The sequence below is a fragment of the Chelonia mydas genome, chromosome 27 (assembly GCF_015237465.2).
Source record: "Chelonia mydas isolate rCheMyd1 chromosome 27, rCheMyd1.pri.v2, whole genome shotgun sequence".
NCBI classification, from domain to species: domain Eukaryota; kingdom Metazoa; phylum Chordata; order Testudines; family Cheloniidae; genus Chelonia; species Chelonia mydas.
This window is the reverse complement of record NC_057860.1, coordinates 13578400-13592493: the sequence shown is the minus strand read 5'-3', so window position 1 is coordinate 13592493 and position 14094 is coordinate 13578400. Positions and strand designations below refer to the sequence as shown.

The 14094-nt window shown below is 38.8% G+C and overlaps 1 protein-coding gene across 1 annotated transcript; it reads left to right on the top strand.

Moving 5' to 3' along the window:
• The first annotated feature begins 1612 nt into the window (after window positions 1-1612).
• LOC102931389 (keratin, type I cytoskeletal 19) lies at window positions 1613-11766 on the top strand. Its single transcript, XM_007062056.2, has 8 exons — window positions 1613-2112; window positions 4867-4949; window positions 5396-5552; window positions 6943-7104; window positions 7214-7339; window positions 7481-7701; window positions 9071-9114; window positions 10763-11766. Exons 1-8 carry the CDS (start codon window positions 1678-1680, stop codon window positions 10858-10860), a joined length of 1326 nt encoding a protein of 441 aa, XP_007062118.1. The 5' UTR covers window positions 1613-1677; the 3' UTR covers window positions 10861-11766.
• Window positions 11767-14094: the final 2328 nt, after the last annotated feature.

The following is a 14094-nucleotide window of genomic DNA, read 5'->3' as shown; positions in this document are numbered from 1 at the left end:
GAACCTACTAGCCACATTCCTTTCTTCCCCTCCTTCCTTTATCAACAGCAACAGCATTAGTAGGTCTTCTAGTTCAAATAAACAAAAATGGAACTGTGCAAGTAAAAATACATTTTTCAAATTAGAAAATATTTGTCACTGGCACACAACCCTTTTGTTTTTATCATATATCTATAACAAAGAAAGTAAAAGTGTGCATATGATGCCAGATACCTAAGTAATCTGCGAACTCTAACCTACCTTTTTATTGGTCCTGAATGATACAAAGATATATTATCTTTCTTTAAGGGTTAATTGTTTCTTTGAGATATAACAATTCTGTGTAGAGGAGAACTGTAGTATCACCAACATTTGGAAACTAAACCCTTCTGTCAGATGACAGGGAACAGTCTAAAATCTTCAAATTTCTTTAGAAAATAGCCAAGTGGACACAGTGTGTGTGTACGTGTGCATGGGTGGGTTGGAGGAAAGAAATGTTGTGTTTTTTAAGCAAAATTGTTTCCTCTATTAAAAATTAAAAAAAAAATAGTGTACTGGAAAAGTAGAATGGTTTTTTACTAACATGCCAACATAATCAGTTAATGTTAATCATTAATACACAGAGTACAACCTATTTGTAGTTGCCAAAATACAGCTCAAATTAATACATATACTTTTATCTGTTGAGCATATAAAACAAGAAAAGAATATATAATGAAAGCTTGTTTGTTTCACTTTAACTTCAGCCACACGAGAGTGCAAAAAGTGCTCGAGACCAGCTACACTGGGCAGGTAAGTATGTCTACGATAAATTAACTTGGCTAAACTTAATCCCTGGTATAGCTCCATTGATGCAGTTGCTGCTATGGAAATGAAGGTGAGCAATGAGATTTCAAATGCTCTTGTCCTGTTGTTTAAGTTGCATTTACTTACATCATATGACAAAGTAATATTCTTTTTATTTTCAAGTGTATTGAAAGTCTGTTCATTTTAAATTATAGTAAGGATTTCTTGTTTAAAACCCATATTATATTTATATGTAACATACCTTACCTTTGCTAATGTCACAAATGCTTAATGTCTGTTTTAAATGTTAATGCTGTTTTCCATTTACCATAAAATAAATGACCATGGTAAATACAAAAGTAATCTTTCTAATCATCTGCCTAATTAGATTATACAAACATACTACTATTATTCTAAATAGTCTCTCGGGCAGTGACTATTGTCTTGTCAGTAGAAATATATTATTGACTCTAACCAAGTTTTATGCCCCTGGTTACCTACACACACCTCTGCTTTTTTTATACCATAATCTACAAATAGGGAGTAAAATATTTCCTTTGTTTTTTTCAAAAGGGATATCGAGACTGTGGCCTCAGATAAAATGCAATACATTTTTCAATAGTGTTTTACCTTTTCTCTAAAAAAATCACAAAGATGCCCCCACTACCTGGGGACTTTTCCTGGCGCACACATGAACAAATTAAAGTTCTGTTACATTACTCTGAGCAAGATGCTGAGAGTTGGTGGTGCCGACCCCAATTAAACTGTGTGTCAGCAGAGGTGGAGTTTACAACTGTCATGCCTCTTTTTCAGATAAAGTATAAAAGATCAAGAAGCATACAGTGCTCTCCACTCTAGCTGCTCTCAATCTTGTGGTGCTTTAGCTATTTTTTAAAAACAAAAACACCACCAATGTCACTCTCCAGCCGAAGCTACCTTACTGGTACAAGCTCCACTTTCCAGCCTACTGGACCCAGTCTAAGTGGTTCAACCTACCGGAAAACAGCTATCCGAAAGTATCAGGCACCGAGTGTCTATGGGGGAGCTGGTGGCTATGGCACCCGCATTTCCACCAGCACTAACTATGGAGGAGGCTTTGGTAGTGGCTTTGGCAGTGGATTTCAACTCAACACCAGCAGTAGTGACATCCTGCTTGCTGGAAATGAGAAACTGACCATGCAAAATCTGAATGACCGTTTGGCTTCCTATCTGGAGAAAGTGCATTTTCTAGAAAAAGCCAACTCCCAGCTTGAAAAGCAGATCAGGGAGTACTATGGGAATAGATCCTCAACTACAACGCATGACCACAGTCAATATTTTAAAACCATTGAAGACCTCCAAAACAAGGTAAGAAATCATAAAAGTATCCATTATTTTGTAACTTTATATGCTTCTGTACTCCAATTATTAGAGAATGAAGAGAGTCAGCTAGCTGTGAATATTTTTTTTTCAATTCACTGTGGCCTCACTGTAGGTACATTAACCATTTAACTTTGGCAAGATGCAGGTTAAATTGTGCAAAGTCAGTTTATCACATCACATTTTATACTGCTATAAAAATGTCTATGGATATGTGTAACCTAACAGTTCAAAATCTATCATAAAGGCTGAATTAATTCTTCTATAATTACATAATATAGGGTTTTTCAACTGTAGATTTCAAAGTGGGGCTTTGCAGAGAAGATATAATTATCCCTATTTTACAGCTGAGGAAGCTGAGGCACAAAGAAGTGAAGTCACTTGCCCAAGGTAATACACCAGATCAAGAGCAGGGGTGAGGACAGAACTAATGTTTCCTGCCTCTCGTTATATTGCCCTGTCCAATTAACCACACTCACAACTGGAGTGTGAGAATATAAAACTTTAATTCTTTCCTCAATGTTGTAGAAGGTCACACACTCTAAGTTTAGACACTTACCTTCATATTAATGTAAATTATTTCAGAAGTTCTAAGTTCATAGAAGGCTTTAAAGGCTTTGAAAGTGCTGTTACAGTTAGTCATAATCAACGTATGAATGGATCACCAAACACTCAATGACAAGTAACATATTTCTTAATATCATGGAATAAAAAAAACCCAAGATAAAGTGACATTAAAGATCAGATTTATACCTACAAAAGGCAGGAAATTTAGAGTAAATGGTAAAATTCCTTTCTTAGCTCATCTTAAATTGTTTATTAAAAAGGTCTCTCAGCATCCATTAATTTTATTTATCTATGTATAATAGTGAGTATTAAAGACAGCATTTTGGTTATCTCTGTGGATTGCTGTGTATTTGTGGGCTTCACATCAGACTTTTAGACTTTGTTTTTCTTCTTTTGTGTGTGTGTGTTTAATCTAATCTCTTACACCTGGACAACAGTAAATAAACAGATTGTTACCTGGGAGGTGCTGTTTATTGAGGAAATCTAAAAATCCAAAGTTCTCTTTGCAGTTTCATAATTAACTAATTTCCCCAAGTAATTTCAGTTGTCATTTTTTATTATTTATTTAAACATTCTGTTGACTATTTACACAAAAACATTAATACTTAATCTTTTTTCAACTGTTCAAGTAGCAGTAAAGGAAAATGTCTCATCATTTTACATATCGGCCCCCGTGTTGCCAGTGTCACAAATATTACATTCCAAAGAGAAGGTCTCTAACAGCAAGATATTCAGCAATGTGGATTAAGGTTTTAAACTTTATTTTAAAATCCAGTTCATTGTAGATCTAGAGGGAAGTCACTTTCTGACTACTATGCTGAGCAAACTAGGTGCAGCTTTCATTTACAGGAAACCCGTGTCTTTCCAATATCTGACCTATGGGCATTATTCATGAGCATCCATCTTTATACCTGCAAAAAAATCTCCCTTGTCAAAATATCATGACTGACAAAATGCGTGGCTCCTAAGATTATGACATGATGAGGGAGGAAACTGTGGAAAGAATCAGTTCACATATATGACACCATACTTAATGTAACATTTACATCATGGTTTTTGATGTTCCTGAAGCTTTTTCAAAAGCTTCTTCAAAAAGTGGCCTCCCCTGTTAAACACTCTTCTTAATTTTAATAAAAATGGGCTCCCCAGCCCATTTCATTTTTTTTTTTCCTGCTGGAGATGTGAGCCTTGAGATTTTGATAGGCCTCTCTTCAACATTGCCCAGTTTGTGTTTTAATTTTTCTATGGACTTGAGATTTTTTCTTGTTTACAGCATCAAGTGGTCTGGACCATACCTTTTGGCCAGCCTATAAAATATATTTTACAAATTACCCTAAATTCTTTGTGACAGAGTCCAAGCATATTCTGCTCCAGGAATTTTTACAAAAAACACCCACTCTGTGGTGCAATCTGGTGCATTCCAAAGGCAAAAAAAATTAATTGGTCTTCAGACATAGCTAAGATCTAGAATAAAAATAAACCATGGCAGGAACACTTTAGTCGTATCTAGAGATGGGAATGAAATCCATCAGAAGCAGGGAAATATGCATGCATGTGCGTGCACACACACACAAACTGAAACATAATGCATGTGTGGGTACATGCACTAACATTATTTACATTTTTCCTTCTATTTTATGTCTCATATCTCTTCCCTTGTCTTTCAAAGTCTGTAGTTTTCTTTCCTTCTTCCTCCGGTTCTGGAAATGAGAAGCTTGAAACAATGGCAAAATGTCAACAATATCACTTACCATTCTTTGTAGAGACAGGGTTATAGTCTGTAATAACACAAATCAATCTTTAAGTTAAGATTGGGACACAAATCACAAACAACTAGAAGTTCAATGTATAGGACATCTCTTTTTCCATAACTTAATCTGTGCTTCAATGTTTTATTTAATCTTCATTTGCTTTGTCCCTAAGGGACTATGCTGACAGCATATAGTGTAGTCTCTGGAGAGTACAGGTAACCTTAGATTTGCCTTCCCTTAACACTATAAATTAGAGAGGAATGTATCTGCCTATATATCAAGATTTTCTGAAAACAGAACAATCTGATTGCTGGCACAGATTCCATATTTTAAAACGTCATCCAAAGTTATTTTTATAACTTGTAAATATTGGTTTGATTTGCTGACTCTAGATTACTTTACAATCTATCATCTTCTTTTCCAGATTGGTGCTGCACATCTGGAAAATGCCCGGCTCATCCTGCAGATCGACAATGCCAAGCTGGCTTCTGATGACTTTAGAATGAAGTAAGTTTCTATGATGAATTAATGTGATGTTCTCCCCAAATGTCAGTCAAGTGATCTCTTTAAAAGCCAGTGGGATCTTCTGGCAAATGTGTGTTTTTAGGAGAGAACTGAACGCCTTCAGATCACTGAAATTGAATAGTAATACAAAATGGATACATTACATCAATCCCACCTGCCCTATTCCCATAGAGAAACCCTACATATACACTTGTATATCTTGTCTTGGTAATAAAGTTATTGGAGTTAAAATTGAGAATTAAACTGTTTGTCCCTAAAGAGTCAGTAAAAAGGCAATTTGCAGAGTGAGACAGTAATAGTTTGTGATTCTCTGAGACAGAACTACAGTCCTAGCTTATCATGGTAAAGCATATCAGTAATTAATTACATATTAATTGCACATTAGTAATTATATATTAATGATGCTGGAATGAACATTTATTTTCTAGGTATGAGAATGAGCTAGCAATCAAACAGAATGTGGAAAATGATCTTGCTGGACTACTCAGAGTCCTTGATGACTTGACCTTGTCAAAGGCAGACTTAGAGCTACAGATTGAAGGTCTGAATGAAGAGCTGACTTTCCTTAAGAAAAACCATGAAGAGGTGAGAGCAGCAGAGAAACTCATTCAGAATTCACACATTTTCTCAATGACACACAGAAAACATTTGACACATGCAAATCTTGTTAAGAATACTGAAAATTCCATGGTTAATCTGAAAAAACATAAACTTTATAATTGGAGACATAAAGTGAAAAGATAAAACTAAGAATGTTAACCAATCTTGGTTCTCCCGTTCTTTTCAAGAAGTAGGGTCACATAACTGAAATCTGGAATTAACCTGCTACTCTATTAGTTGCTAACAGAAAGCCTGAATTGTGTCATAGGTTAGGCTTCCTTTGTTAAAATCCGTAACACAAAATGATTCCTCTTAGCAATCATAAGTCATAGTATTAACTTTTTCATACCTACTTTCTTTCTAACTGTGTAGAAAAATATGACATTTTAGAGGCTCTGAAAATTAAGGTGTGATGGTCTTCCTGTAGTTTAAAGAATATCCTTTGGTTCTATGGGCCACCACTAAATGCAAAACCAGATAACTGAGAGCCAAGACTCCTGCACTCTAGTCACAGTTCTGACACTGCTCACTATGACCTTGGGGAAATCAGAACACTTCAATCTCTCTGGTCACTCGATTACAGACCTAAAAGTTGCAATTCTTCAACAAAAAAACTTCAAAAACAGACTCCAACGAGAGACTGCTGAATTGGAATTAATTTGCAAACTGGATACAATTAATTTAGGCATCAATAGAGACTGGGAGTGGATGTGTCATTACACAAAGTAAAACTATTTCCCCATGTTTATTCCCCCCACGCCACCCCGCACTGTTCCTCAGACGTTCTTGGCAACTGCTGGAAATGGCCCACCTTGATTATCACTACAAAAGCTCCCCGCCCCCCCCCACTCTCCTGCTGGTAATAGCTCACCTTAAGTGATCACTCTTATTACAGTGTATATGGTAACACCCATTGTTTCATGTTCTCTATGTATATAAATCTCCCCACTGTATTTTCCACTGCATGCAGCCAATGAAGTGAGCTGTAGCTCACAAAAGCTTACGCTTAAATAAATTTGTTAGTCTCTACGGTGCCACAAGTACTCCTTTTCTTTTTGCGAATACAGACTAACACAGCTGCTACTCTGAAACATTTCACCTCAGTATCTCAGTTTTCCTTGCCATAAAATGGGGAAAACAGTACATCAGAGGGGGTGGGTTGTAAGGCTTTAATTAATATTTGTAAAGTGACTGAGAGTCTCTGAAGAAAGGTGCTAACTCAGGCCTAGGAATTACTTTTTATAGCTCTATTTCTATGCATTTTGAATTTGTTTCTGTCTTTCTGTCTTAAGATGACTGCACGTTTCTCTTCCTATTTAAAAGCTTAACTAATGTTCATAAATATAGAATTATCTATAATCATTATTGTTTGTAGGAAGTTGGTGAACTGCGTAAACAGCTGGGGGGCACAGTTAATGTAGAGGTGGATGCTGCTCCGAGCACTGATCTTGCCAAGATTATGGAAAACATGAGACAGCAATATGATAGCATGGCAGAAAAGAATCGTCAAGAGGCCAAAGACCACTTTGATAAACAGGTAAAGTCTCACTGATCATATAGCAGCAGCACCTCACAAAGAGTTCAGTCAAGATTTAAAATTGAACTTCACTGACTTTACACCTTCTTTTCCATTCTTTGTATTTCAGACAGAAGAAGTGAACCAGGAAGTCGCTATTAACATTGAACAACTGCAAACCAAAAAAACTGAGATCACAGATCTGAGACGCACTTTCCAGGGCCTGGAGATAGAGCTGCAGTCCCAGCTTATTACAGTAAAGCATATCTAAAATTTAACATAGGGAATATCTTTAACAGATAGTTGTTTGGATAAACAAGGAACTACAAGGCCTTTCAATGTAAACATAATTTAAAAACACAAATAAGTAAGTCCTCTATTATTTCACCTTCTGTAGAAAAAGGCGTTAGAAGACACACTGGCTGAGACTGAAGCACTTTATGGTTCACGACTTGCCCAAATACAGGCTGCAATTGGCAATGTAGAGGCACAGCTGATGCAGCTTCGAGCTGACATGGAGAGCCAGAGTTCTGAGTACAGTTCTCTGCTGAACATAAAGATACGGTTGGAAATGGAGATTGCCACTTACCGACGCCTACTGGAGGGAGAGGATAGTAGGTAAGGAACTGAGTATCAGTGAAGTCTGCTGTTTAGTTCAGTTTTCTATCATAGAATCATAGAATATCAGGGTTTGAAGGGACCTCAGGAGGTCATCTAGTCCAACCCCCTGCTCAAAGCAGGACCAATCCCCAATTTTTGCCCCAGATCCCTAAATGGCCCCCTCAAGGATTGAACTCAAAACCCTGGGTTTAACAGGCCAATGCTCAAACCACTGAACTATCCCTCCCCCCCAAAGTCAGCAATTATTCTAAATACTCTTTATAAAGGCTGCCTAGGGGTAAAAAGAGGACAGATGTTGAATTACACTTGCATTCAATAAAATGAATGGATAAAGGATACTTCTGCATATTAAAATTTGTTCCTGCCAACACTGGTTACTCTACTGGTGGTGTCCAGTCTGGCTGAAACTAAAGAGAATGAAAGTCAAAGACAAACAAGCAAAGTGAGAAGGTAATTATGCTCTAAAATAGAAAAATATTTGTATTTTAAAAAATGAGTACAAATGCTTCCCCCACAAAAAGTAACAGTGAAATGACCAATTACAAGTACCCTTGTTGCATATGGTAATGTCTTTTCTAAACTATGGCACTGAACTGTTCAGCTTCTGGGGCAACCTGATTGGTAGCACAAGGGCGCTCTTCATTATCCTTTGCACCATGGATATCTCTGCAAAGCAGCATGGGGAGAGAAGATGTGGACAATCTGGGACTTGGCCAGTGGGTCTGAAAACAATGTGGCACTCTTTAGTAAAGCAGGCTGCAGGCATTACTGCATTGTCACACCTCCTTGCAGAAACTATTGCTGATCAGTGACTGAAAGACAGAGAGAGTGTGTGTTCTGGAATGTACAGGTTAAAAATACCCTCCCCTTCCCCCTGGTGCACATGGTGGGTCAGTGCCCCCAACTGGTCTTGCTACTTCCTGTTGACTCGTTGGCTACTCTCAGGTAAGTCTGTCCTCCTTTCCCATTCCATATAACCCAAATGTGGTAGGGACTTTTCAAGGAGCTCTGCTCTCTTTTTCCTGCTGACAGTCAGTCACCACATTCAGCTGCAGAGAGGACATTCTAGAGGCTGCTAAAGAAGTTGGTTGGTTCAGTATCCACCAAGCCTCCTCATAGTACCTGACACAAAGTTCATTTACTTAGGCTTTGTTCCATTCCCCCCAGAGATAACTGTTTGTAGAACTGAGTGAGATTAATCCAAGGAATTTAACAAGAAAAACAATGTTTAGCACATGTTTAAGTACCTTGCTGTATTGGGGTTTAAGTGAACAAATTAAATGTACAAAGATCAGTGATCTCAACATTTCTTAAATTTAATAAGCACCTTTATTTACAAAGTATGTTTTATTCATATATTTAACAGACCTTTACAGTCAGAGATATCTACTATTGAAGAGTCTGAGAGAGGTATGTCACTTAAATTTTTGTTTTCACATTTTTATATTTGGTTGCTACTAATTTGGCTGCATTAAAATTAATTAAGCTGATATAAAACAAATTGAGGTGCTATAAGTCTTTCAGATGCAAATATTAAATCAGTGAAATCTTATGGCAAAATTGCCAATTCAATTGTCTGACTAAATCCAGGTTTTCTCACTCCCCCACCCCCATACACACACAAACTCACTCTCCTGCTGGTAATAGCTCATCCGAAGTGACCACTCCCCCTACAATGTGCATGAAAACCTGGATTTGTGCTGGAAATGGCCCACTTTGATTTTCATGCAGGTTGTAAGGAGAGTGGTCACTTTGGATAGGCTATTACCAGCAGGAGAGTGAGTTTGTGTGTGTGGTTTTTGGAGGGGGGTGAGGGGGTGAGAGAACCTGGATTTCTGCAGGAAATGGCCCACCTTGATTATCATACACATTGTGAAGAGAGTGGTCACTTTGGATGGGCTATTACCAGCAAGAGAGTGAGTTTGTCTGTGGGGGGGGCGGAGGGTGAGAAAACCTGGATTTGTGCTGGAAATGGCCCTTTTTGATGATCACTTTAGATAAGCTATTACCAGCAGGAGAGTGGGGTGGGAGGAGGTATTGTTTCATGGTGTCTGTGTATATAATGTCTTCTGCAATTTCCACAGTATGCATCCGATGAAGTGAGCTGTAGCTCACGAAAGCTCATGCTCAAATAAATTGGTTAGTCTCTAAGGTGCCACAAGTCCTCCTTTTAGAACTATTCAGTTTGTACAAAACCCAACCACCAAAATGCTCAGGAGGAATAAAAGATTCACTCAAAACAATGGTCTGTAAAAAGTTCAGGGTGATGTACAGGATGTTCAGTAATTGGAGAAACCATATTCTGTACACCAAGAAAGAAAGTTTACTTACTATCACAAAACAGCTACTAGTGTCACCTTTGCATATTCACACTTACGGGACTGGCGCCTCCTTGTGTTCAGCTGTATATTCTTCAAAAGATGACATGCATTGTCCTTGATGCTTCCCTTTTACATAGGTATTCCCCCACGTCCACCCTAGAACTGGCCTCAGCCCACACATGAATTGGACAGTACTATTTTGTTTATTCTTTTCCATAATGAGGGATTTTTTCCGAACACTTGGAAGTGTATCCTTCCATTTGCCCCAGCTATGACCAGCAGGCACTCTACTAATATGACACCTGAAAACCCAGAATTTTGACTTCAGACTGAAATTAGCATATCATTTACACTTAAGAAGAAGCTCAATATCTATTTTACAATAAATGGCACTTTCATTCTCAAACCCACTGTTAAACTGAAGAGCAAAATTATACATGATCAGTAATTTAACTTTTATTTTTCATATGTGTTTCAAATTTTCTGATGTTCCACTTGATTATGCCAATGTGGGATTAAGGCAGTGCTTCCAAATATGACAGGTTTCAGGAAAGCTTATGCTCAAATAAACTGGTTAGTCTCTAAGGTGCCACAAGTACTCCTTTTCTTCCAAATATGTTTGCTCAACAGGCTGGAAAACTAAAAGTATAGAGCTAGTTACTGAAGTAAACATTAAAAACGTATTACTCTTTTAATATAAATGTTTTAATTAACACTCTGTGCAATTTTATTTCCAGAAATAAATAAAATTAGGAAGATCAAGACAGTTGTTGAGGAGCTGATTGATGGCAAAGTTGTCTCCTCCCAGACCAAAGAGATTGAAGAGACAATATAAGCAGCATCAGCAGGGAGATGTCTCTCAACTTTTTAGAGTTAATAGCAAAAATTACTTGATTAAACTTCAATGGGAGTTGGATTGGACTGTTTTGTCGCCAAAAGTTATGCTGCTTTAATTAAAGTGCTTTGATTAAACTGCTGTTGCATTTCCACAGTATGCTCCTTGTGTCTGCAGAGTGCATCCACATTAGCAGCTCTTGCATCGACACAAAGAGCAGTGCACTGTGGGTAGCTATCCACTGTGCAACTGGCCATAGGGTGCTTTGGGAAGGGTTTGCAATGCCTCATGGGGCAGATACAGTGTCATATGTTGCAGGTTTCTCAATCCCATCGTTCCGTGGGCCCGTGGACATCCTACTAGACTGCCAGCTGCTTTTCAACTAAAGTGTGTGAGGGGAGGGGGGAGTATGTGTGACAGGGAGCGTGTGTGTGTGTGGGGAGACAGAGACAATGTGTGTTGCGGGAGTGTGTGCGTTGGGGGAGAGTGAACAAAACTCCCCCAACTTCTAAATTCAGACAGCCACCAGAAGGAACCAGTCCTGAGGCAGGGGGAGAGGGACATCCCTGACATCCGCCCCCACCCTGGCGCTGCATAGCACAGCAGTCTCTCTCTCACACAGACACACACACACACATGCCTCTGCCTGCCTGCCTCTGTATTTGTGGTGCTGTCAGAACTTCCCGGAGCTTTGAAAGGGGAGAGGGTGCATGCCTGCAGGGCAGCTGAGTTCAAAACGGTGAGTAGAGTGGTCACAGCAGGCATTGTGGGATACTGGGAGAGGCCAGTAAGGCAATATAACAAATGGCAGCAGCTGCACTGACGCTTTGTCGCTTTAAGTTTGCCACAAAAAGCTTTATGCCTCTCGTTGAAGTGGTTTCCTTTTGTTGTCGAAACTGAAGAGTTTTGCTGAAAAAAGTGGCATTGCAGTGCGTACATCTCCTCTGTTTCGTCACCAAAAGCTGCTTTTTGGCAACAAAATTCTGCAGTTTAGACACAGCCACATAAGTACAGTGGGAGGCTATTTACTGCAATGGTATTTGGATCAAGCTGAAAGAAAACTGCCAATGTTATCTACTGAGAAACAACATGCTATATCCTCATTTTTTGTCCATTAATCAAAAATTGCTTTGCATCACTAAGTTACAAGGCACAAATATCCTTTAAAAGCTCCTTACTTACATGGTGACTGGCAAGTTGATTACAAAATGAGGGCCATTCAGTGCGAGAATATTGTGTGAATGCCGTGCTGTTATAAATCCATTATTATTTCAGTTTATCTTAACCATGGTACATATGATTATAGCAATTACTATGGATCTTCTAAGAGTAATTAACAACAAATTTTCAGCAACATGCAATTACTATGTAGCTATATATTTATGAAAAAGCTTAATAAAACTGTAGTGATCATACAAGTACAAAAGACTTAGCATGATGCGTGCGCCATGTAGTTTAATGTTATTGAATCTTTCTTAAACTATCAAAATTGTTTCCTTTGTACTTCTGGCAATAAACTTTACATGTAACATATGGTATCTGTGTATCTGGTGTTATACTATACAGCACATCAGTGCCTGCTTTTGTTGAGTGTGAAGATTAATGTGGTCCTTGTAGTTCCAACAATTCACCATACTCTAGTCAAAATATGTTAAGCCAAGTTTAAAAGAACATCTCTTTTCACCTCTAATTAACCTTCCCTGCATCAAATTTATGCTACTTATGTTCATCCCTCAATCATACTCAACAATACTCAAATGTACATGTAAACAAATAGATGCATAGACAGTTCAAACATTCTGTCAAAATCTGGACTGGTCAGGACAGGATTTTCTTTACCTCACTGAAATCTTTCTGACAGGCTGCCATCTATATTACTTTGTTGAGTCTTGTCTTTTTGCACAACTCTGTGATAAGCAGACACGTCACTGAAACCATTTTCAAATCAGCAGTAGTAGTTAGCCAAGCCTATGAAAGATTGGTCTTGTTTTTTAGTCTTGGCTATAGGCCAGTTAACTATGGATTCTGCTTTCAAAGGATCTGGGGAAACTTGGCCACCTCCTTCCCAGTGTCCTAAATAAGGGTCTTTGATTGCTCCTATTTTGCATTTTGACACTTTCACAGTGGGATGTACATCTCTGAATTTTGTCAGCACAATTCCCAAGATATTTTTATAATCTGACAAAGAATTGCTAAATATTGCAATGTCATCCATATAAACTTATGCAAAGTCTTGTAACCTAACACTTGACTATCAAGCCTCTGAAAGATGGCTCCTGCATTAATTAACCCAAAAGGTAACACTTTAAACTCAAAAAGTCCTAAATCAGTAATGAAGGTGGATTTTGTCAGTGCTTTGATGTTTAATGGGATTTACCAATAGCCCTTTGTTAGGTCTAGAGTGCTTAGTGTCATTGACCAGGACATAGGCGGTCTGACCTAGTGGTCAAAGCAGCAATTGGGAGCCAGGAGGCAGGCCAGATCTGGATACCTGTGGACCAGAATGTGCGATAGGCCCAAGGGCAGACCGAGAGGCAAGTTGACAGGAGATCAGAGTCCATGACAAGCCAGAGGGCAGACGAAGCCATGTGTCAGGAAGCAGGCAGACTCAGGTTATCAGAGTCTGAGACAGGTCATGGGGCAGATCAGGGGCAAGATGAGGGGCAAAGTCGGGATACCAGGAAGTCAGAGTCAGGCAGCAGCAGCAGGGTTACAAATCACTCTAGTATTTGAATGCAGGAGTAATGAAATGTTGTTATCCTTATTGTACAAATAAAGGGCAGCAGAACTATGCTTAACATGCCCTGATTGAGGGGGTCACCCTAAACTGAACCTCGCTTGCTAAGTAGGGGTAGGGATGCCAAATCCCAGTGAAGATGAGACTGAGTGGGAACAGTTGTTCCTAGTGGTGGTGTGGCTGTTGCCTAGAGAGTCCTAGATACCATTTGGCCTATCCTTCTGTAGCATTTAATGACAGAGCTGATTAGACTCAATTAAGAGCCCTTGTTTCCAGCTGGTGATTCCTAGAGCTGCCCTGATTGCTGAGCAAGTCTAAGCCTTAGACTTCGTGTAGGGACAGAGAAAGGCAACCCAGAAACTGCACTGGCAGTGAGATTCCCCACTATCTGCTGAAATCACTGAGAGCTGGGTTAGTGGTGGAACCTCACAATATGATGTCACAGCAGAAAGAGGCAGCCAGTGGCAGCAGAGGGACAGCAGCAGCAGAGGCATTGT

What these genes read in the sequence shown, in the direction of transcription:
- LOC102931389 (XM_007062056.2), top strand. Translation starts at nt 1,678, where the DNA reads ATGTCACTCTCCAGCCGAAGCTACCTTACTGGTACAAGCTCCACTTTC. An exon ending in TTGAAGACCTCCAAAACAAG is followed by an intron (nt 2,113 to 4,866) that starts GTAAGAAATCAT and finishes CTTCTTTTCCAG; the next exon opens with ATTGGTGCTGCACATCTGGA. An exon ending in AAGACCACTTTGATAAACAG is followed by an intron (nt 7,105 to 7,213) that starts GTAAAGTCTCAC and finishes TTTGTATTTCAG; the next exon opens with ACAGAAGAAGTGAACCAGGA.